Source organism: Xenopus tropicalis, chromosome 2, assembly GCF_000004195.4.
Source record: "Xenopus tropicalis strain Nigerian chromosome 2, UCB_Xtro_10.0, whole genome shotgun sequence".
Lineage (NCBI taxonomy): Eukaryota > Metazoa > Chordata > Amphibia > Anura > Pipidae > Xenopus > Xenopus tropicalis.
This window is the reverse complement of record NC_030678.2, coordinates 154,068,491-154,090,453: the sequence shown is the minus strand read 5'-3', so window position 1 is coordinate 154,090,453 and position 21,963 is coordinate 154,068,491. Positions and strand designations below refer to the sequence as shown.

Sequence of the window (21,963 nt, the reverse complement as noted above, 5' to 3'; positions counted from 1 at the left end):
CTTTATTTAGCTGTGTGTTCAGCTGTCAAGTTACTAGGGTAAAGTTTACCTTAGCAACCAGGCAGTAGGAATGAGACATTCTGTAACTAAAAGTTAACTTAAAGCAGGGAAGTCACAGGAGACTCTTTCCATTTCAGTAACTCAAAGCGGTTGTTCACCTTTGTTCACTCAGACTCTTGCCTAGGCCAAACAGCAGCTGGCCCTGGTTACATATTCATGTAATAATCGGAGCCATGATGCTCTGGGTTCCCTGGGACAGTTTCAGAGCCTTAAGGGATGTGAATAGGGTTCCAAGTTCGTAGCATTTGCGTAGCTGAAGCCCATAACTAATGTATATCCTGCTTAATCTACGTCCCTGTCTGGTGAGGCAGGCACAATGGCACTTACATTACTGTTGTAATAATCATAAAAATCTCCACCCTTGATAATTTCAACTCTGCAGTTACATCAGCGCAAGTGAAATAACAGCTTTGAAGCTGTTAAAGGGGAAATTAAACTATTTCAAGTTGATATTCTCTTCCTGTCGAGACGAAAATGTACCAAGTTCGTAGAATATTACAGTTAAAGGGCTTTACAATTAAAGGGCACATATACCTAAATGTAAAACTGATCAGAGCAGTTTTGCAATTTCCATTACATTATACTCTTTACATTGCAAAACTGCTCTACATTAAGGTATATGTGCCCATTAATTGTAATATTCTACTGACTGGGCGCATTTTCATCTCGACAGGAAGAGAATATCCGCTTTAAATAGTTTCATTTCTCCTTCAAAGCTGTGATTTCACTTGCACTGATGCAACTGCTGAGTTTGAGAGTATCAAGGGTGAAGATTTTTATGATTATTACAACAGTAATGTAGTACCATTGTGCCTGCCTCACCAGACAAGGACGTAGATTAAGCAGGATATACATTAGTTATGGGCTTCAGCTACGCAATTGCTAGGAACCCTATTCACATCCCTTAAGGCTCTGAAACTGTCCCAGGGAACCCAGAGCATAATGGTTCTGATGTAGGCTAAGAAAGCAACTTCAACTGGGCCAGGCACACTTAGATCTGACACTCACCTGACATGGCCACACAGGACAAATTAGCATGATCTGATTATTTGGCCCATGGGTCAATCATAGGAGCGGAGATTGGCCTGATAAACACAAAAGTGTTCATTTTTAGGCTGATCTTTGCTCTGTGTAGTTGTACTTGGGCCAACGCTGTGCCGGCCAGCAACTCTACAAATAGAGTGGATTTGTTTTTTTCCACCTGCCTACAAAACGCTGGAACCCAACCATACGCCATGTGTGACTGCCCTAAGACAGGATTTGTAACCCAGCCAATTGATATCTTGGCCTAGGCCAGGTATTTGAGAATGCCATTGTTTAGCCCCATAATACGCTACCAGCTTATTGAGTCAGTCAGGTGTCTTCACGTCAACCAATACTATGAGTATGTATGGGCAAATTTGCTATTGGGTCACATCACATGTCCAGTTCATTTAACCGCAGAACTCTGTGTACATAAACAGCAGGGCACAAACATTATCAGTCATGCTCTTGTGCAGTAAATGTTTTATAACCATTGCAAATATTTAGTTCAATAATACTGATAATGATCGCGTTGTATCCTACCGCTATACGTAGTAACAGATAAACTTTCACATGCACACAGATTACTATGCAAAATATCATAAACACCCTGAGCGAAGTTCATTTGAATGGGTGGGATACATTGACCTAATTAAGTAAAAGTTGAGGCCTCCTAGAGGTTTATTATTGCAAGGCAATTGGATATTAGGGCCTCCTCACTGTGCCTAAAGCTTCAATATAACACAACAACAAAAAAGTAAATTCTGTGATACCAAACCTGCCACCCTCCAACAGTTGTAGCACCCAAGACATCCTTTGTGGAGTTCAATAACAAAATGTATTTTTGTACTTTTATCAACATAGGGCAAATCCTCTTTTCTGCCCTACCCTTTAACTGGCACTGCCAACCTGCCCAAGGAATTTGTTGGCTGGCCCAGATTTGGGCCTAGGGTGGCATGCTGCCCAGCTGCATCTAATTTTTGTCCCTACAGACACAGAGAATTGGGGATTGGACATGCCTGAGATGATTTTTTTTTTTTTTATAGTTTTTAAATTATTTTCCTCCTTCTGACTCTTTCCAAGTTTTGAATGGGGGTCACTGACCTCAACAGCCAAAAAACTATTGCTCTGTGAGTACACTTTTATTGTTGTCACTTTTGATTACTTTTTCTCTCTAAGTCCTCTCCTATAAATATATCATTCTCTCATTCAAACCACACCCTGGTTGCTAAGGTAACTTAAACCCTAACAACCAGATAGCTGTTATAACTCCAAACTGGATAGCTGCTAAACAATTATTGAAATAATAAAAAAAAATAAAAAACTACAAATATGTGGGTCCTTTGCTGTGCTTTGTAAAGCTATACCAATGTTAATACAGCAATATACCTTGCTGGCACTTCCTGCTGATGACTAAAGGTGGCCATACACAGGCTGATACAAGCAGGCGATGGACTAAGTTGAAAATCTGAAACATGTTGATTGGGCAAGTTTGATTTTCCTGTCGGAACAAGAACCAGATCTGCATTTTGATGCAGCACTCGAGTTAATGGCTTGCATAGCGGTAATTATGCCACTCGACAAACAAGCAGCTTTGTTCCATGTATTTCTACCTTTAAATTCCTTGCACAAGTTCCCCTAAGTTCTTTCCCAGTGTCAGTCTGAGCTGCCAAGGCACTGGGACTTTTCCCGGTGGGCCCTTTTTGGAGCTCAGAGCATTAACTCTTCTACTTTTTTTCAGGTTCTGCATGTGTTTCATTAATTTGCAGTAGTGAGAGTCAGAGTCTGTAATGATTTTAGAAGAATTACAGAGGCCACATTTATTGACAAATATAAGCAGGAGAATCCAGGGAGGCTGGTAATTATTCAGGGCTGGCAGGGGGAAGTTTCTCAATTTGCACAGTGTAAATGGGAGAGCAAGAGTTAATACTGTAGTTTCCTCAAACAACCATATACTCTGAGCTATAAACAGCACTGGGATAGAGATGTTCTGCCTGTGCAATGTCTGTCTGTCTGTATCTGCTGTATTGCTCTGTGCTCTGACATAGCTTGTATAGGAATAATGCAACAAGCAGAACACAAGGTACAGCTGCCCACACAGAATTAGTCCTGAATGTGTCTGTTTAAAAGCCACTTAATATTATATATATATATATATATATATATATATACATACCCATACACTTCAGTGAACTAGCATCTAATGGGCAAAGAAACAGTCTAGGCTATATAACGGCTTCGGCAGGATGACTGGTCCACTGGTTCCAAAGGAAAGATCCAAGAGTGTAGTCAACAAGCCAAATGTCAGAAAATATCCAGAAATGAGTTTTAAAGCAAAAATAAAGATTGGAAGATATACAAGTAAGGAGCAAGGGGCCTGGCATCTTTAAATAGTTACTTTGTATGTACAGAAAAGCATTGGCACATCTGCTTACGCCTTCATGTATGTACATAGGCGCTGTGGCGTAGGCAATGAAGCACCAATGCATGGAAATGCAGCCAAGGGTAGGCTGTATGAGTTATAGGTCAGCAGAAAAAAAATAGAAATATTATCAAATAAGCATACTGTATATATACTGTATATATAAACACATTTACATGCACTTTTACATCTTTCCCTTGAGCCACCATTTAGTGATGGGCTGTGTGCTCTCTCAGAGATCAGCTGACAGGAAATAATGGAGCTCTGACTGTAACAGGAAGTAGTGTGGGAGCCAAAGACAGAACTCTATCCATTGATTGGTTGATGTAACTTAGCATGTATGTGTGCCCCCCCCCCTTCAAATTGTTTGTGAGCACAGGAAATCGTATAAGCCTTAAAATGGCAATTTTCTATTTAGGATATACCTATGGCCCATAAAACTAGAAAAGTAATTTTTTATGAAAATTGTTTACTTAGATGAAGCAATCTTTTACACATGAGCTGTTTTAAGCAATATATTTTTATAATGACCTGCAATGTTCTTTTCTGCCAGCTTGTGGAACAGCCCTAGGTACTTGGTGTACCCTGAGCATCACAAATCTCTTTATGTGATATTGAGAGGAGATATTATATATTATAGTCTAGACCAGTGCCTATGGTGTGATTTATGTGAAAGAAAAGAAATTTGAAAATTGGATCCAGTATATAGTGATTTGTTGGAAAATATGTAAATTAAGAGATATGAAGAGAGAATTTAATTATAAAGAGAGAACAGTTGAGGGGGATAATCAGATTGCACTGGTGCTCGGCTTAATCCATTAGCTAAGAAAGTAAGGGGGATAACCAATAGGAATGTTTTAACAGGGAGATTACATTTTAAAGAACATTTAACAAGAAATACATATTTATTAGAGATCATGGTGCTGATCTACTTAGAGACTGAATAGATAAAGAAAAACAGGATAATACAAAGACAGATACACATGACTAAAGCAAAACAAAATGTTAGGCTACCATGTTACACTTTGAGTTTGGGGTTCTGTACCAGCCGGAGGTCACCACAGCACTTTAGCAGTGAAGATCTGTGCCCCCAATGATGTCGCCATTAGCTCCTGTCTTCCCCACTGCAGACGTGGCAATCGGGGCGGATTTATTGATGCAAGGGGACAAAGCCAATTCTGGTAAATGTAATAGCAACATTTCTAAAAAATAAACATTGCTTTTAGGGCAGAGAGCACAAATTAAGCTGCCCGTGACACATGGGGAGATTAATTGTGCCCCCACAAATCTCCATTGTCATGGGCGACTAATTTCCCCGCAATGCCGTCCACCGGCTAGAATGTGAATTGCCGGTGGGATGGCATACGCAGTGCCGCGATTTGCCGAAGTCGCCTAAATTTCTTCTCAAGGCGACTTCAGCAAATTGCAGTGCCACGTATGCCATCCCACCGGCGATTTACATTCTAGCTGGTGGGATGGCATTGTGGGGAGATTAGTCGCCTGCAACAAGGAAGATATGTTGCGCAGCGACTAATCTCCCCGTGTCACAGCCCTAAAACTAAAACAAATTATCTTAAGACCAGATTTATGACCTATGGTTAATGAAACATTATTGAGCTGACCAGATGATTTTACATCCGGCAAGGCAAGAAATGCAATGCGCCTACAAAAATTAATTATTAATTAGAAAGAGAACAAAGATTGTGCCAGCATTGCTTGTTGTAAGGTCTGTAAATGCACTAAAAACATTGTAACATTATCAGTGTGCTCTTCAAAGTATTTTTTAAAATGAATTTCCTCCTTTGAAATTTATAAAGTATATAAAATAAAATATCTGGCTAAATATGACTAAAGTTGGTGGTGAAGTGCTATATGGGTGTGTGTCTGACATTTATCTGAATGAGAGTATTGGGTCTGTCAAGCCAGAGTAGCAGTCTAGGTAACTAGCAGGATTATTCCATCTTTGCAAGGGTTAGTTTGCCTTTTTAAGTAAACTTTAATATGTTTCAGTATATCCTGTTCTGTTCTATGTTTGTGCTACAGAGGTGTGCTGCTGTGTGCTGCTTGCTGTAATAAAAGGGATTTTAAAAAAGCTTCTGGAAAAGCCACATGAAGTCTTTCTGGCTTTAGGGTTGCCACACTGTTGGTTTAGGTTTCAAAACTGAGGAGCCTGGACAAAAATCTGGCTTATACCCACCTCAAATATCACAACCCCACCTTCATATTGCACAAACACCCCCGAACACACCCTGTCCCCCTCCCTATAACTCACTGTTCTGCCCCCAGCCGGCCTGGACTGGCAATCTGTGGATTCTGGCAAATACCAGAGGGGCTGCTGTAAGATGCCATAGACAGTTGCTATTTTTTTGACCTGTGGGAGTGTATTTGAGCCTCTGTGTACTTAAGATGCCAGGGCCTATTTTGAATACCAGTCCAGACCTGAATCGCAATGTCATAGGTCCCACTCCATGTTAAGTTAGTTTTTGCCAAGTTCAAGAGTGACAACCCTAACTGGCTTCTGTAAAAAGTGTTCTATTATGGCAGGTGAGATTTGGACAGACTTTATGAGGGGAGTACAGCAGAACAATATGTTTTAACAGAAACATTAAGGCAAAAACCTGTATTAAATTACATGAGAAATGTATTAGGCATAAAGGCATTGGTGAGGAAAGTCAAACTAGCGTATATACTCGAGTATAGGCCGATCCGTATATAAGCTGAGGTACCTAATTTTACCTAAGAAAACTGGAAAAACTTATTGATTCGTGTATAAGCCTATAGGGTGGGAAATGCAGCCGCTACTGCTAAGTTTCAATAATCAAAATAAATACCAATACAATTACATTAAATGAGGCATCAGTGGGGTATATGTTTTTAAATATTTATTTCAAAGAAAAACAGTAAATTAGCTCTGTAAGTGGAGAAGAGGGTCAACAAAAACCATATGGTATCAATAATGATACCTTAAGAGTACTATCCCCTTAGCTCAATCAGCAACCCAGCTAAAACACAAAGAGTTAAAATCATTCAAAACTATATATAGATTATATAGAATATAAAGTGCAATGTCTAGTGCAGAATGGGACAGGTGAGAACTGTAGATGAAGATGAATTTGGGAGTAGGCCAGGGCACTGGAGGGTCTGGTTGCGGGTGGCCTAATTAGCACACAAAGGACAGAGGGTGCTAGTCTGTAGGGACCCATGGCACCCGGACTCGAGTATAAGCAGAGGGTGACTTTTTCAGCACATTTTGGGTGCTGAAAAACTAGGCTTATACTCGAGTATATACAGTAATCCCAAATCATTTCTCAATATTTTAATAGTAAGAAAATATTTAGGAAGGTGTGGTAACCATGGAATCAGGTAAATTGATTAATGGACACCCCTATGACTCTAGTTGTTTACATCTTTTGCCAGTCCAAAGTCTCTTGTGAAAGAAGAGACTTGTCTCAATATTGCACCAGACCAAAATGTTCAGTGTTCCTGTCCTGCCCAATCCAAGTAACAGAAAACCCTGCTGTTATCAACTGTTTTCCTTCCTTCCGCTCCTAGTTCTCTTTGTACCTGATTTGCCATTCCAATAATTCCGTCAGTACAAGGGTGTCATTGGTTATAAGTTTACTTTCCCTTTAATTCATTTTTCTTTGTGAACTGCAAATGACACTGGCACTAAAAAAACTCCAAAGTGGTTATGTAATAAAAGGCGCTACATATTCCCAGAAGCAGTAACACATAGCAACTAATCAGAAGGAAGCATTTACTGGTCACCTGTTTAAAACCAAACATCTTATTGGTTGCTATAGGTTACTGCTCCTGGGCAAACTTAGCAAGCTAAAAGTTAATGTAAAGGTTAACTATACCTAACAAATCCACTTCCCTGACTGCTTGATGCCAGGAAAAATTTAGGAATGGATTAGGATTTGCTTTTCAGTAAGATTAGGTAACTGGGCATTTAATGGGATACTTATAAATAATAAGTAAACCTGTAAATTATTAGTCTATTTTTTATAATATAGAAAAAAAATCAATTTCCTAAGAAAGCCTGTGGAGCAGGGAGCTAGCCATGCCAATGGGATGAGAGCAGCACTTCTCAGATGCTCCCCACCCTGTGTTTGGCTGCTCCCTTAGCAATGACATCAGTTCCACCCTGACTCACTGTCTCCTAAACACCTCATTCTTTGAAATATACTGTCCCCGGGGCTCAAATCATTGCAGATTATTCCACTTCATCATGATTTCGATATACCTTCTTATGTCTATCTGAAAGCTCTTGGGGGAAAGTGATTACTGATGACTGGCAGATATGGGTTTTACGCAGGACAATGTTATATGTTAGTTAGTTGTAGGTGAATCAGAAGCATCGGAATAGACGCGCTTAGTGGAGGGGTAACCTGGTAATGCTTTTTTTTTAACTCTTTACATTATTTTGCAACATAAATGTATAGTAATCTTGTGTGATTTGTTTTAAAGGGATAAGGGGCAAATCTGGAAATGTAGGAAACATTTGAATTCTGTTCCTATCCATATGCCTGCAGTTCCCTGTGATTCATGTAATCAATCTCATTTTCGCTACAGGATCTCTCATTAGCCATATTAAGGAAATATTTATGCATGCGTATGTAATGGTTTCTGTTGTGAGGTGATGTGTAACCGACGGTTTAGTGATTAGTAATACACGGAGCAAGAAAAATAGTTTGCATTTAATCAATGTGCCATAAAGGTCTGGTGTAATACCCTGAGACATTCAGTATGTGTCATTATCTGCAATCTATAAAATGAGCCTTAAAGGGGACATATTAGAGTGCGCCAGTGCATTATACTCCTTTAAATATTGAAGGTATGTGCAGCTTTGCTTGTCGCGGGACAGTCCCTTATTTGACAGCTCAGCCCACAGTCCCAGGTTCTTACTGAAAAGTCCCTCATTTCCCTTTGATCTCCTGCACTGAGCACTAAAAAAGATACAAATTTAATTAAAAGTAGCTTTCGGCAGAGAGCCCAGAAATCTTAACGAGCGTCACCTGCACTTAGATACATTGTTTCTCGCTTTTAATTAAAGAAGTGGGCTTTTGGCAGAGAGCCCAGAAAGGTAAAAAGCCACCCCTGCACTGAGATACAATTGTAACTAATAAGCTAAACAGGTCTCTTGGGGGAACTGAGACTTGCAGCTTAAAGGGCAATTTCAGCTTCATTAGCAAAACTGTAATAACACAAGGACCCGCACATCACTACCATGGAGGAGGTTTTGACCTGGGCAGCCCTTCCGAAACCCAGGCTGTCCAGGTCAAAACCAGACAGGTGGCAACCCTAATTATAGTGTATTATTACCTATACAGTGAGAAGAGAAATAATAAATAGCCAGGAAAATGAGTTGCCAGTTTGGAAACACTCGCTTCCTAAGGGCAGCATGTAATAAATGTCATGAGTGCCATAACCTGCATAAATAAACTCAGCCTTGTGCATTTATATAGTCATGGAACCCCTTGGTGACTTCAAATACATTTTCTACCCAGATTCCTTCACAGTATCCCAGGGCCAATTCCACCTATAATACCACAGAACACTCAGCAGGTTAAATGCAATTGCATGTAAAATAGCTCCAAGAACACTTTATAGAATAGGTGACATTTAAGAAAACCCCCCAGAGCACATGACAAAATAAGTATGGTGCCAATTCCATACATACCAGAACCATACCATACTATACCATACTATACCATAATAAACAATGCCCCCAGAACACAAGGTAGAATAAATACATTGCCAAATTCATGTATAATACCCCAGAGTTCATGACAAGTTACATGCAATGCCCATTCCATGTATGGAACCCCAGGAGACATGGCAGGTTAAATGCAGTTTTAAGTTCATGTAAAATACTTTAATGGGATTTAACTGTGGTATGCTTTAACCTCAAATTTCAATAGATCTGCCCTTAAATGTATAGCTATCCAAATGACAGAAATACCTGGAGAACCCCAGATGTAAAGCATTCTGGATCTCATACCTGTACCACATTCTTTGGTATTGGCTTTTGTGAGTCAAGCAAACCCCTAAATACCTGCCCCTGTGCTCATACTACTACAGTAACCTGAATGCAAGAGCTACAATATCTACAAAAAGGACAAGGAAATCATCATAAGGAAATTTTGCTAGAATAGACAGGACTGTGCTATCACTGCTTTATGATAGCATTTGAGATATATGGAAAACAAACACTTTGAACTGTTATCAGATACCAATAAACACACCGTAGGCCTTGGCAGGTAGATAACACCCAATGTGTAGTTATTTAATTAATCTGCTAGATAAATAGATTGAGAAATGATTTGGGATAAACGAATTTTAGGCGCCAATCTATGTGGATGTGCCTACATACGAGAGTAAGGTAAATGCCAAAAAGTCACAAAATAGGTGCCTTTTTATGTCATGGGCACTGAACACAACAGATTTTAATTTACATATATCGGATGCTTACTTACTTTCCTCAAGTGGTTTCCATTAACTATATTTCCCCAACAAAGGTGTAAGTGCAAAAAGGAAATCTGCGCTGGTAACTTACAGTAACTAAAGTGTTGAGGTTGCCAACCAATCAGATGTTTCCCCCTGATATGCCCACCTAAGGTGACCCAAGGGCCAAACAATCGGATTATAACAAAGTGAAGAGTTGTGAAGCGAGGATAGCATCAATGAGTCAATGCAGTTCCTGATCTGACAGAAAAATCTATCCTGCTCAATCGGCATCTAGCCAATTTTTGGTCAGATAGTGGTTAGGGGGTCCCCATACATGGGCAGATAAGCTGCTGAATTGGTCTTAAGGACATTGGTAACCTAAATCAACAAAAATCCACAGTGTGCATTATGTAAATACAGCAGCTTTCCCTAAAACCAAAACCTATTAAATTAATTATTTTTCCCAGTTAGGATAGTGCTCAATCATAACCACACACTTATTTAAAGAACACCTTATACTGTTTATTGAATATTTTAAACTGAATACTTAAAATTAAACTTAAAAGTAACTTGGACAACTGTATGTAAAATAGGCTCCATGGCAAACCTGTTTCTCCTTTCTCCTTGCAAAAGTTTAAAAAGCAAAAATAAAAACTTACAAAAAAAACCCCAAAAACTTTAAATTTCACAGTATAGAATCAATATTTTCTTTTTCAATATATTGACTATAATATAGTTTGTTCAATTATCCAAAACAGCTCTAGATACTACGTATCTCAGTGTGCAATGTGGAAGAATTACATTTTGTGTAAAAGAAAAAAAACCAACTCTTATTGTATAAGGAATAAGGAATGCCTAAAGAAATATTAAAATTCCTCGTGAATCAGATGAAAGTCAGTGTAGGATTGGCCAGATAAAGGATTACTTTGCCGCAACTGCTCAGTTTTAGTATATTGCAACATGTGGACAACTAATCTCTGTTTTGTTTAAAGGGGAGGGCATTTTAGGTAGCTGTACATATACAGTATATACTAGAGACCCACTCCCACGGCTGTTGCCATCTCTTCCCTAGTCACTTTCCCAGGCAGAAAATAGTTCAGGTTTGTTACACGCAGCGATAAATCCCAACATCCTCAGGGTGAGTCAGTCCAGCCATTTACGGACACTCAGGGAACTCTGAGCCCAGAAGGGAAGAGCCTGCAGCCCCACCCCACACTCCCAGGATTATTGTGCCTCTGTGTCAGACTGGCAGTAGTGTTCAGTCGTTCAGACTGACTGTGCCACGTTGATCCAGGGGAACTTTTAGCCATGGCCACTAGCAAGCCTACAGATGGAGGGTTGGGGCGCTTGGGCAGCGTGAAGAGCATCTCCTCTATAAGCACAACCCTGCTCTATGACCTTGGGTCTAAGACCACTGCAAACTGTGAGTTTGGACTGCTGTCCCTCAAGCTCCTGGTGCAGTTGCTGCCCCAGTATGTGCACATGGAAGGAAACACTCTCATTTGCAATAACCAACATGGGGGATTCAACCTCTTCAGTGATGGAACTGCCAGGATAGATGGAGAGCTATTCCACATCAATAACTACATTCAGAGGTAAAACTTAGAGCATAAGCTTTACAGGAAAGGGATCTCCATCCACTTGTTTCTTTAACACCTAGCTCTAAATCTTTAATGTAACGGTACTATATATTTATTTGTATTTATTATAATTATAGTATTGACCCATTTATTCTGCTGTACAGAGCTATGTGCATAAGCAGCACTACATAAATAAAAATACACATACATACATACACAAGTACATGTATGGGACCTGTTATTTAGAATGCTCGAGACCTGGAGTATTCCGCATAAGGGGCTTGCCATAATTTGGATCTCCATACTTTAAGTCTACTAATAATCATTGCTACATTAAATAAACTCAATAGGATTGTTTTGTATCCAGTAAGGATTAATTATATCTTAGTTGGGATCATGTACAAGGAACTGTTTGGTTATTACTGAGACAAAGGAAATAGTTTTTTTAAATTGTGAATTATTTGATTAAAAATAAAAGGCCTTCTCATAATTTGGAGCTTTCTGGATAATGGGTTTCCATAAAATGGATCTCATACCTGACCTTCCCTACTTACTAACACACTGTAGCTTGACAGCCAATGTAGCAAATCAGTGGCTATTATAGGAATGGGCAACCTTTGGCTCTTCAGCTCCTGCTGTTCTGTTGTTCTGCAACTGATTGGCACACATGGAATGCCATAAATGCCTCCCACAGATTTATTTCTGGCAGTCAGTGCTCTTCTAGCTTATGTGAGATCTATGCCTCTAATTACAGGTCTCTTTGTGGGCAGACTATAAACCCTGGCACCCGTGGCATAACAAGAAGATATGGGGTCCCATGGTAAAATACAGCCCCCTTAATTGAGTATGTTCCTCCCATGTTCCCAGAGCACTACAAACACAGTGTGTGACATGTTGTTTGGGTTGGAACACTTAAAGAATGTGTTTTACTAAAATTTATAATTATGTTTAATTTGAAATTGAGTCATTACTTTGATGCACTAAAGTAAAAAAAAGTCTAAATATTTCCACTTCATGCAATTCTGATAGCGCTCTCTCTTTCTCTCTGTTTACTGACGCACATGCAATATATCCCATAATGTGATAGCAATAATATGATATCGGTGCCAGCAGAAAATCCTAGGAGATAACATGTCCTGCCTGCAATACTGACACAATATTGATCCAGAATGTCATGCCAGAGACCTGATATCACAGGGGTGACATTATATTTTTTCTAAACCTCTCATTTTCAGCTCTGCCACAGCCTGAATGTCACTATGGATTGCAGGAAGTTGGGGTGCCATCTGATTTTGCCTATGGAAGCTCACAGCAGTCTGACTTATGGAACAACAAAACCCACACACCTGAGCTAGGAGCCCTGGAGTGGCATTGGCCACCCCCCCATACAGCCCCATTTGCCTTTCCCAAAAATCAAAGCGTTGCCAACACTCATCATGTGCAGTTGAAGCTGCTCTGCTCTGGACCTGCTTCAGCTATGCATGCTCAGTGTGAGAGATCTCATCCAATGACAAACGATGGCACCCGCCAACCCCTCTACACTGCTTTGCTTTTTGGGAACATATAGGGCTAATGCAGGCCTTTTACTAACAAAAATAGATACAATTAACTTAAAAACCATTACATTAAGAGGCCCAAACAGCCCCCACCAGCCCACTAAATAAATACTTTCTATGGTTTCTTAGGCAGTTCCTCTGGCATTTGGCCAAACCATAGACTGCCTTGGTCTGGGCTATTGGGGTTGTATTTTGCCTATGGAAGTACAGAGCAACCTGACCAGACCTGGGCTTACAGGGTTGTATTGGGAGAGTGCAGTGGTGCAGTCTGGAAGTGTGGCTTGAATAACTATGTTTAATTGGGCAGATTGACATGTTTTTCTATTTATTATAAGACTGATCGCTTGCTTTGTCTTTCCACTAGGAAAGTGGAACTGAATAGCCACTTTGATTACAAGGATTACAGAGAAAGTATCCTCAGCAAGCCAATGCTGTTCCTGATTAATGCTAAAAAGTTGAACGACTATTCTGCCACAGGTATGACCTGCAGTAACTTGTTCTTTCTGGATAAATCTATATATTGTTATAGTACAGAGTGAAACCTTCTGTCCATCAGATGTTGTTGGACTCCAACTTCCAGTGTCACATGTACAAGCAAAGGGTTGCAGGCTGCTTATCCTTAAACTAATCAGTACTGGTTCAGCCTTCATATCAGGGCAGCAAATTCAGCCATGGAGGATGCAGAGTTGCATAATAATACTATGCTATTTAAAGGGCACATTCATTTTATAACAGGTCGTCCTTCATATAGTGACATACCTTTATGCTCACAGATAGCATATAGTTATTGCTTGCTAAACCAATAAAGTAGGTCATTAAGTCAGAAAACACTCTAGTTTATAACTGTTACAATTTGCTCTTTATGTACCACACTTGTATCTTGCCCCCTATTCCTTATATTGTATATATAACTCTAATGAGTAGGGCCCTGTTTATCACATGTACTGCTCATGTATTTGTATGGATACACCCTTCTATTGTATAGCACAGTGGGAGATGTTCTGTCAAGTGGACTGGGCTCACAGGATTGTCTAGTACCATCTGTGATACTTATGGGCTGGTATGGATGACTGGCCCTACACTGTGCTGCAGCATGTCAGGGACATTACAAGGTCATTTACCACTATATAACTAAAAAAAAACTAGGGTTACTAGATCACTTGAAAGTCTAGGTAACAGTACTAAAAATGCATGTTGCAGGGCTGTGATGTTGCATTAAAATCAAATTGCAATCAGTGCTGTCCATCTGGCTGGGTTTTTTACATGTGTGCCTAAAAATAAATTTATTTAAAAAATGAGTGCTTTAAAACGTGTTTCTAAATGTAATTGCTTTTGAAAGTAGCATTTGCTGAATTCCTGGTTAAAAGTTTTTAAACAATTTTGCACAGTCTTCTTCAGCAAAACGGGTCTGTTAACTGATGTGTTTTGAAAAAAACATGTTTTCCCATGACAGTATTGCTTTAAATGTATGCCCAGCTTTACAATTAATACAAGTTGCTAACATTCTCCCAGATGTGGCTGAGAAATAGTATTAACTGTTATAACAGTTTAGAGAGTCAGCAACTTTATTTACTAAGCTGCAACATGGAAACATGAAAAAAATACAACTTTAAACTAAGCAATAAAAAGTTGCTATTGTACTGACCTATTGCTATTTTGCTAGTTGCTACTGAATGTCCTATTCAATTTCCAGCAAGCTAAACACCTTTGCATAATAACTCTCAGATCACAAGGTGATGATGAAAGTGTTTACTTATACAAATGGTGTGAAACTGTAAATACAAATACATAAAGAAGAATACCAATCAACATTTGAAGAAATGACAGCAGTATTATGAACATGGCTAGCTACTCTAAGCAACATCCAGCTAGCATCATAAACTTAGGAATAGCATTTCCATTCCCCAATAAAGCTATACAGATATACAAAACAGGGTAACTTACAGGGGACGCCTTCAGTGGGGTAATGTAGGAAGCTTCAGGACTGTAAAGGTCTGCAGATTAATCCTAACTGCCAATACTGGCTTTACTCCCTATTACTCTCCCTTCCTGTTACACTCACTTCCTGTCCCATGCAACAGCTGATCTAGAAATCACAGGTTGGGAATGGTTAGTTATAGTCAGGGCCAAACAGGTTAACTATAAGTGGCAGAGTGATAACAATTATTTGACAACAGTTGAACAGTAAAATTTCTATTTAGAAGGTAAACTACCCCTTTAGTTGCAATTACATTTCCCTCACCTTATGGGTGGATTCTGGGACTTGAAGTCCCTCTGCTTTCCATAGTTGGCTGGGGCATAGGTTCTTTAGAAACCTTCAAGTCCCAGAATCCATCACGTGACAATGGAAAAAGGTGAGGTTTTGCTTGACATACATTTAAAACCTGACAAAGACGTATTTCTATAAAAGCTCTCAAGTGCATATATATATATATATATATATATATATATATATATATATATATATATATATATATATATATATATATATATATATATATATATATATATATATATATATATATATATATATATATATATATATATATATATATATATAACATTTTCCTCCAGCCCACTGCCAGACACATGTAGTTTCAATCTATGGAATCAGATAGGTCTGTGTAAAAAATACATTTGTATTTAGTTCTGGAAGTTCAGATAGTGTTTATACAACCTTTTTTTAGTTTTACATAAATCCAACTGAATGAGCTCATGCAAAAAGGGGAATGTATTTCCTCTAATGATTCCTATGGCCCCCAGTAGAGGAAAAACCCCTGACAATAACTACCCACTGCCTATGACCAATCCTGTCCCTGTTAGGCATGTATCACTGGTATCTCTGGGAATCCTCACTCTTGCATCAGTCTACTATAGGCATTTCAGAGTGCTTAGCTCATATTTCTATTACAGGTGAGCCTGTTTGCATGCCTTGATTTCATTTATCTGTGGGACACTAGAACGTTATCATTCCACAACGAACCAACCTTTCTTGGTAGAAAGGTCAGGAATAAACATGAACAATCATAACCAATAGACTGTAACTAACTGTAACTATAGATACTGATATGGCATTATGTAACAACACTGCTCTGTATACAATGCTCTGTATTTAATGCTAGTATAACATAGTCTCCTATGGACTATGATTATGATTTGCGGGCTAGAAATGAGGTAGGGCTTTAGGGCAACGACACACGGAGCTACTTAGGAGCAGCTACTTGTTACAGCTACTAAAGAAAAGACCCTGCCATAGACAATATTGAGAATAGCCTCTGCTAAACCACACATAGAGACAATTATCAGTAAATGATCAGCTTTGTCTATCTTAATAGCCATGACAAGTAGCTGCTAGTAGCAGCTCCATGTATCTTCATCCTTAGGGGTACATGGATGAGTTTAGGTGGGTCATGGGCATGTTTGGTTTTATTGGGGTTTTAAACCAACAAATAAATGCCTAGCTGCAAGTAAATCAATATCACCAATTTCAGAATGGGGTCCAGGTGGAGATTCCCCAGGCCATCACAAAGAGAAATAACCACAGGCTGGCTCCAAGACTGACCCACAACTTTTAAAAAAATAATGTCTATACAGGAATAAAACAAGGAAACCGCCTTAAGCATTTGGTACCTAGATGGGTGCATAATGATTAAGTGCCCATTCAGGCATGAAAGGCTTTACAGGACATGGTCTTGGTGACAATAGTGCCCTGATACCAGATGCAAGCAGTAGCCGTTAAGTGCCTGAGTTAAAGGAACAGTAACACCAAAAAATGAAAGTGTATAAAAGTAATAACAATATAATGTACTGTTGCCCTGCATTGCTACAACTGGTGTGTTTGCCTCAGAAAGACTACTATAGTTTATATAAGTTAGCTGCTGTGTAGCCATGGGGGCAGCCATTCAAAGGAGAAAAGGCACAGATTACTTAGCAGATAACAGACAAACCCCCATTATATGGGGCTTATATACTAGTTATCTGCTATGTAACCTGTGCCTTTTCTCCTTTTTTCCAGCTTGAATGGCTGCCCCCATGGCTACACAGCAGCTTATTTATATAGTAGCTTTTCTGTAGCAAAAACACCAGTTTTTTGCAGAGCAACAGCACATTATATTTTAATTACTTTAAAACACTTTAATTTTTTGATGTTACTGTTCCTTTAAGAGAAGGACAGGTCTAGTGCACTAGTTAACTGTCCGACTAAACAATCGATCACTGTGGTACGAAAATTATTGGGACAATAATTTGGAGCCCTCACATGGTCGAAAATTGTACAAAACTAGGTTTCGTACCTGATGTAAAAAATGATGTATTTATGCATTTTATTTCATCAGAGAAAACCTTTGCACTTATTGTGAACACCCGGCACCCTAAAATAAAGGCACAATTTGTGAATGGAATGAACAATGTAATATCATCCGTATTTGGAGAAAACTACCGGTTGCAGGTGAGCCTGAGCGCAACTACAGTTCCTATGTGTACTCAGGGCTGGATTTGTCTTCTGGGCGCCCCTAGGCTGCCCCCGTTGATTGCGTATGCGCGAACAACTGCTTGCCCCCCCCAGCGCGTCCGCGAGCATGCGCATACATTTAAAGCCCCATACGGAGCAGTGAGGAGAAGTTCCCACTGCTCCGTATTGAAAAGAACTTTAAAAATTCCGTTGCAGCGGGGCGGCTTTCCGCCCCTACATTTCTGCCGCCCTAGGCCCGGGCCTTTGTGGCCTCTCTACAAATCCGGGCCTGTGTGTACTGTATGTCTCTCTGTTTCAGTAATATCCATTTTAAAGGGACAGTCAGGCCCAGACTGGCAAATGCCAGAGGGACTACTGTAAGATGCCATAGAGAGTCACTATTTAGTGGGCTGGTGAGGGGCTGTTTGGGCCACTATGTTATTTAAATGCCAGGGTCAATTTTATTCTCAGTCCATTCCTGGGGAAATATACACCTAAAAAGGCCTTTGCTAAAAAGTAATATGTTACAGTATGTTGAAATTACTTTCTGCCATTTTTTTATAATTTCTCCTATTTTTTTCCATTATAAAGCACTATAATTGGAATATTAGGCTGTTTTCACTGACTTTACCCCTCCCTTCCTTTATTAACAGGGCAGAGTTCCTACCTACCTTTGAACAAACAAACCCTTCCCTTCTCTTAGCATCAGCCTTTGAGCAGCTCATTATCAGGAACTTCTATGTGGACTGTAATTAGTTCTATTAGCTCCTTTGAAGTTTATTAGGTTCAGAAAGTGCTAAAGTGAAACTGGCTTCATATTCTTGTTTAGTGCTAGAAATAACAAAAACCTTAGATATTTGCTTATTTAATTAAATAGGCAAAAAGTATGATTTGCAAAAGCCCTATTTACTGAGTTAATGTTGAAAAGGAGTGTATACTGTCTTTAATTCAATTCAGTCTTTAATGCCAAAACTGCACTGTAAATTCTAGATGGGCTCCACTAGCACCCCTAAATCTATAGCCCTTTTAACAGAGGAAAATACATTTATGCATATTAAACAGTAATAATAACACTTCTTAACATTTATACATATTTTCTCTTTTTCTAGTTTGACTTAAGAAACACAGTTGCTCAATATCTGGCAAGCCAAAATTTTGTATTAACAGAAAAGGATGGCCTGAGCTTTGGCTTTACGTTTGAGGTGGATGTGTTTCTGGATATTTTTCACTTGCTAGGACTTAGCAGAAAGACTTTCCAAGTGACTGGCAATACTATCAGCCTGCACTGCAAGAAACCTGAAAAGCAAGAAGCAGTGAAAATGTTCCTGGCAAAAATGACCAGCCCCTTAATAAAACTGGGGGGCTCTGCTGATCGCAGACCCAGTGTATATTCTCTAAGTAAGTATGCTGGGTGAATGGGCACCATTAAGTAGAAAAATACATATAAAAAATCTCTTCACACTCTTTCTTCTAGTATGCTTACGTATATGTATAATTTTAAAATGATTGCGGTTCATTTACAAAGCTTGGGGCAGGGTGGAAAGTGCAAAACACAGTCATGGCACCCTATGCAGTGATTAGCACTGATAGAGGCAAGTCTTTGCACTCCCAGCAGGAGCTAAGTATGGGGTTGACCACGGTTGCATAAGACCAAAATGAATTACTAGGTTGGTCTGTATGTAGCTTTTTAGCAATGCTCTGCCACCCAGCTTTATGAGGTATCGCCTGCTCACTAATATAGATTAAAACATTTTTTTTACATTTTAGATGTAAGTGATGAAGATCCATTTGCGGTAACTACAGACTACTTCCATGAAACGTCTTCGGTATTGCCTCTAACGTCATAAAGCAAAGCGGCAATAGGAAAATTATCCATGCATTTGGGAGGAGACAAGACTTTCTTCAGCTGTACAGTTTTAGTAGATATTTATACTATGGTAGAACTTATTTTTTTATATACTGGCCAGCTAAATAAACATATAGCACCAGAGCTTCCAGGTGATCCATGTGAAAGCCAATGTTTGCTCTCCATGTATCATTTCCCTTAGGCATAACAACAGTGATTTTGTCTACATTTTATCTTACATGTAAATTTAATTTTCCTGTTGCTCTTTATAGTCAGCAGTTCAGAGACAATGACCCACCTTGTTTCACATACAATTCATGCCTGGTGAGGTAGGGCAGTGGCACACTTAGCGATTCCGGGGGTGTAGCCCAAACGATAGTTTGCAGGGGCACCTGTCAGAGCGCTAACAATTACTCCCCATTCATTTGAAAGGCACTGGAGTGTAGGGGCCCACTGAGTCTGTGACCCCAGGGTCTTCCTCCCAACGTCACCACCCCCCTTCACACGACATACCTTTTATCCCTTGGAGAACGAGCTCAGACAGGGGAGCAGGGAAGCAGACGCAGTCCAACCCTGCACATGGAAACTTTGATATCCCCCTCTGCTCAGGTAGAAACAGCAGCAGTCAAAGGCAGAGCCAGCAGTTCTGAGGGGTATTCCATCTGTCACTGCCACTTTTGCCTCTGGCAGAGTACATTTTTTTTTACCCACAATGCGGCCTTTTCCCCCAGAATTTCAGAGTCATTGTAGATACACTCAGTAGCTTCCATTGCAACCTGTGTACAATGTACTGATACTGTTACAAATTAGCATTCGGTTTCATGGGCAAGTTGTGGTGGGCAGTCTCTTAGTGAGGATGCATTAGCACTTGATCCAATTGGAGCAAATCCGTTGTGTCTCTGGACATCTAGTGAAATTCTGGAATTACCGCCAGGATGTCAGTAGTGTACCTAACTGTAGGGCTGCCTTGTGTGCATGGGCTGAGTTTTGGGCGATAAGAGAGTGTGTGTTGCAGAAAATTGACTTCTTCTTTAATTTCTATATAAACCATGTTAGCCAGTGTTATCCCAAAAGCACTTAACCATGTCTTATGGACCCCCTTAACCACCACCATTCTTTTTACTGCCCGTTGCCCTCCTTGTATCACTGCCACTGCAGGTCTCAGAGCCAAGAGGGTGGGACCTGGTTCAGATGCACCCTATACCCCTGGTTATTCTGCCACTGCCCAAAAGGACTTCACAAGCAAATAGGGCAAGTGCCAAATTTCCTTTGCCTCCATGGGGAAAAGTTTCAATATATTTCATATATAACATGTGACAATCTGATTGCGTACAGTTTTGGTGCTGACACAATGTATATGGATACAGTGTTGTACAGTTAATGTATTTTTAATTTTGCAATGCAATTAAAGGAACGGAAATTTTATAAAAACATTAAACCAGTTGTAAAAATAATTTTGCTCATTTTGCATTGTTTTCTGTTTTTAATTATGAACCTCATGTATTGTGATAGAACTTTGGATCTACTGCAAGTTATAATTCATTCAGCTGATGGCCTACACACAATATACAACTTTCCTCTGGAGAGCTCTCCCATCCAATGCTTTGCAGCAGCCCTAGAGGGTACAGCCCCACAGTTCAAGAACCTAAAGCTGGTTAAAGATCTAAAGAACCATTCATTTGGCGTGGTTGCCGAACAAGCAGATATTTTGCATTTTGTTTGGCCCTTGCGTAAATGATCAAATTATAAATGAGGTTAATGTAGGTCACTGGGAGAGGACAGCACCATCAAGCCAATGCAGTCTTTGTCCCACAGAGAAAATCACACCTGTTTGCCCTAAAGAAGTATAATTGCACCTGGAGTAATTATTAAAGTAAGAAGCAGCCCAATGGGCTGAATTTGAGAAGGATATCTCACAACTGACCCCAGTCCATGGGTATATGATCACAACAAAGCTTTATAGTGTGCGATTCTCAGTAAATTTCATGGCAGTAGTTAGCAAAAGTTTAAAAAAATTATGTATTAGGGCATAACAGTGGCTGAAGGTGTTTCATGCCTGTTGGGGCACTAAAGGTCCTTCAGACTGATTCGGCAGCTTATCTGCCCATGTATGGGCAACCCAGACGGCCTATCCGACCAATATCAGGCCTTAAATTGGCCAGATCTCGATTGGGCAGGTTTGATTTTCTGTTGGATCGGGGACAGCATCTGCTCATCAATGAGGTCCTCGATCCAATCGCGCCTGTGCCTGCTGTTGTAATTAGCCTGAAGCAGGTTTGGATTGGTCAATATATAGTACGTCTTATTGGCCACAACCCCTATAAAATTGTGACCATTAGCCATCATAGGTGGGCATATCAGGACATGATCCCTTCATTTGGCAACCTCGCCAAACGTGCGGATCTTATCGTGTATGGCCACCTTTACTCCTAGGCTAATGGCTCTCCCAGCCAGGGCTGGATTTGTTATCAGGGTGCCCTGAGGTGAATAGTGGCCAAAAATTGTATAAATCTTGCTTGGATTTCTGTCCAACCAACAATTCTGAATCCTGCTGAATTACTCAGGAAGTAAGTACA

General features: G+C 39.8%; 1 protein-coding gene and 1 long non-coding RNA gene across 2 annotated transcripts in view; one reads left to right on the top strand and one right to left on the bottom strand.

The window, feature by feature from the left end:
* Positions 1-15,110, bottom strand: part of LOC105946588 — a 44,488-nt gene extending 29,378 nt beyond the window's left edge. The window contains exon 1 of the long non-coding RNA XR_004221386.1: positions 15,036-15,110. This is a non-coding gene — a long non-coding RNA (uncharacterized LOC105946588). The remainder of the gene's footprint in view (positions 1-15,035) is intronic.
* medag (mesenteric estrogen-dependent adipogenesis) lies at positions 11,019-20,841 on the top strand. Its single transcript, XM_004912038.3, has 5 exons — positions 11,019-11,550; positions 13,456-13,568; positions 17,426-17,538; positions 18,651-18,939; positions 19,309-20,841. The coding sequence occupies exons 1-5, from the start codon at positions 11,264-11,266 to the stop codon at positions 19,386-19,388; spliced, it is 882 nt and encodes a 293-aa protein (XP_004912095.1). The 5' UTR covers positions 11,019-11,263; the 3' UTR covers positions 19,389-20,841.
* Positions 20,842-21,963: the final 1,122 nt, after the last annotated feature.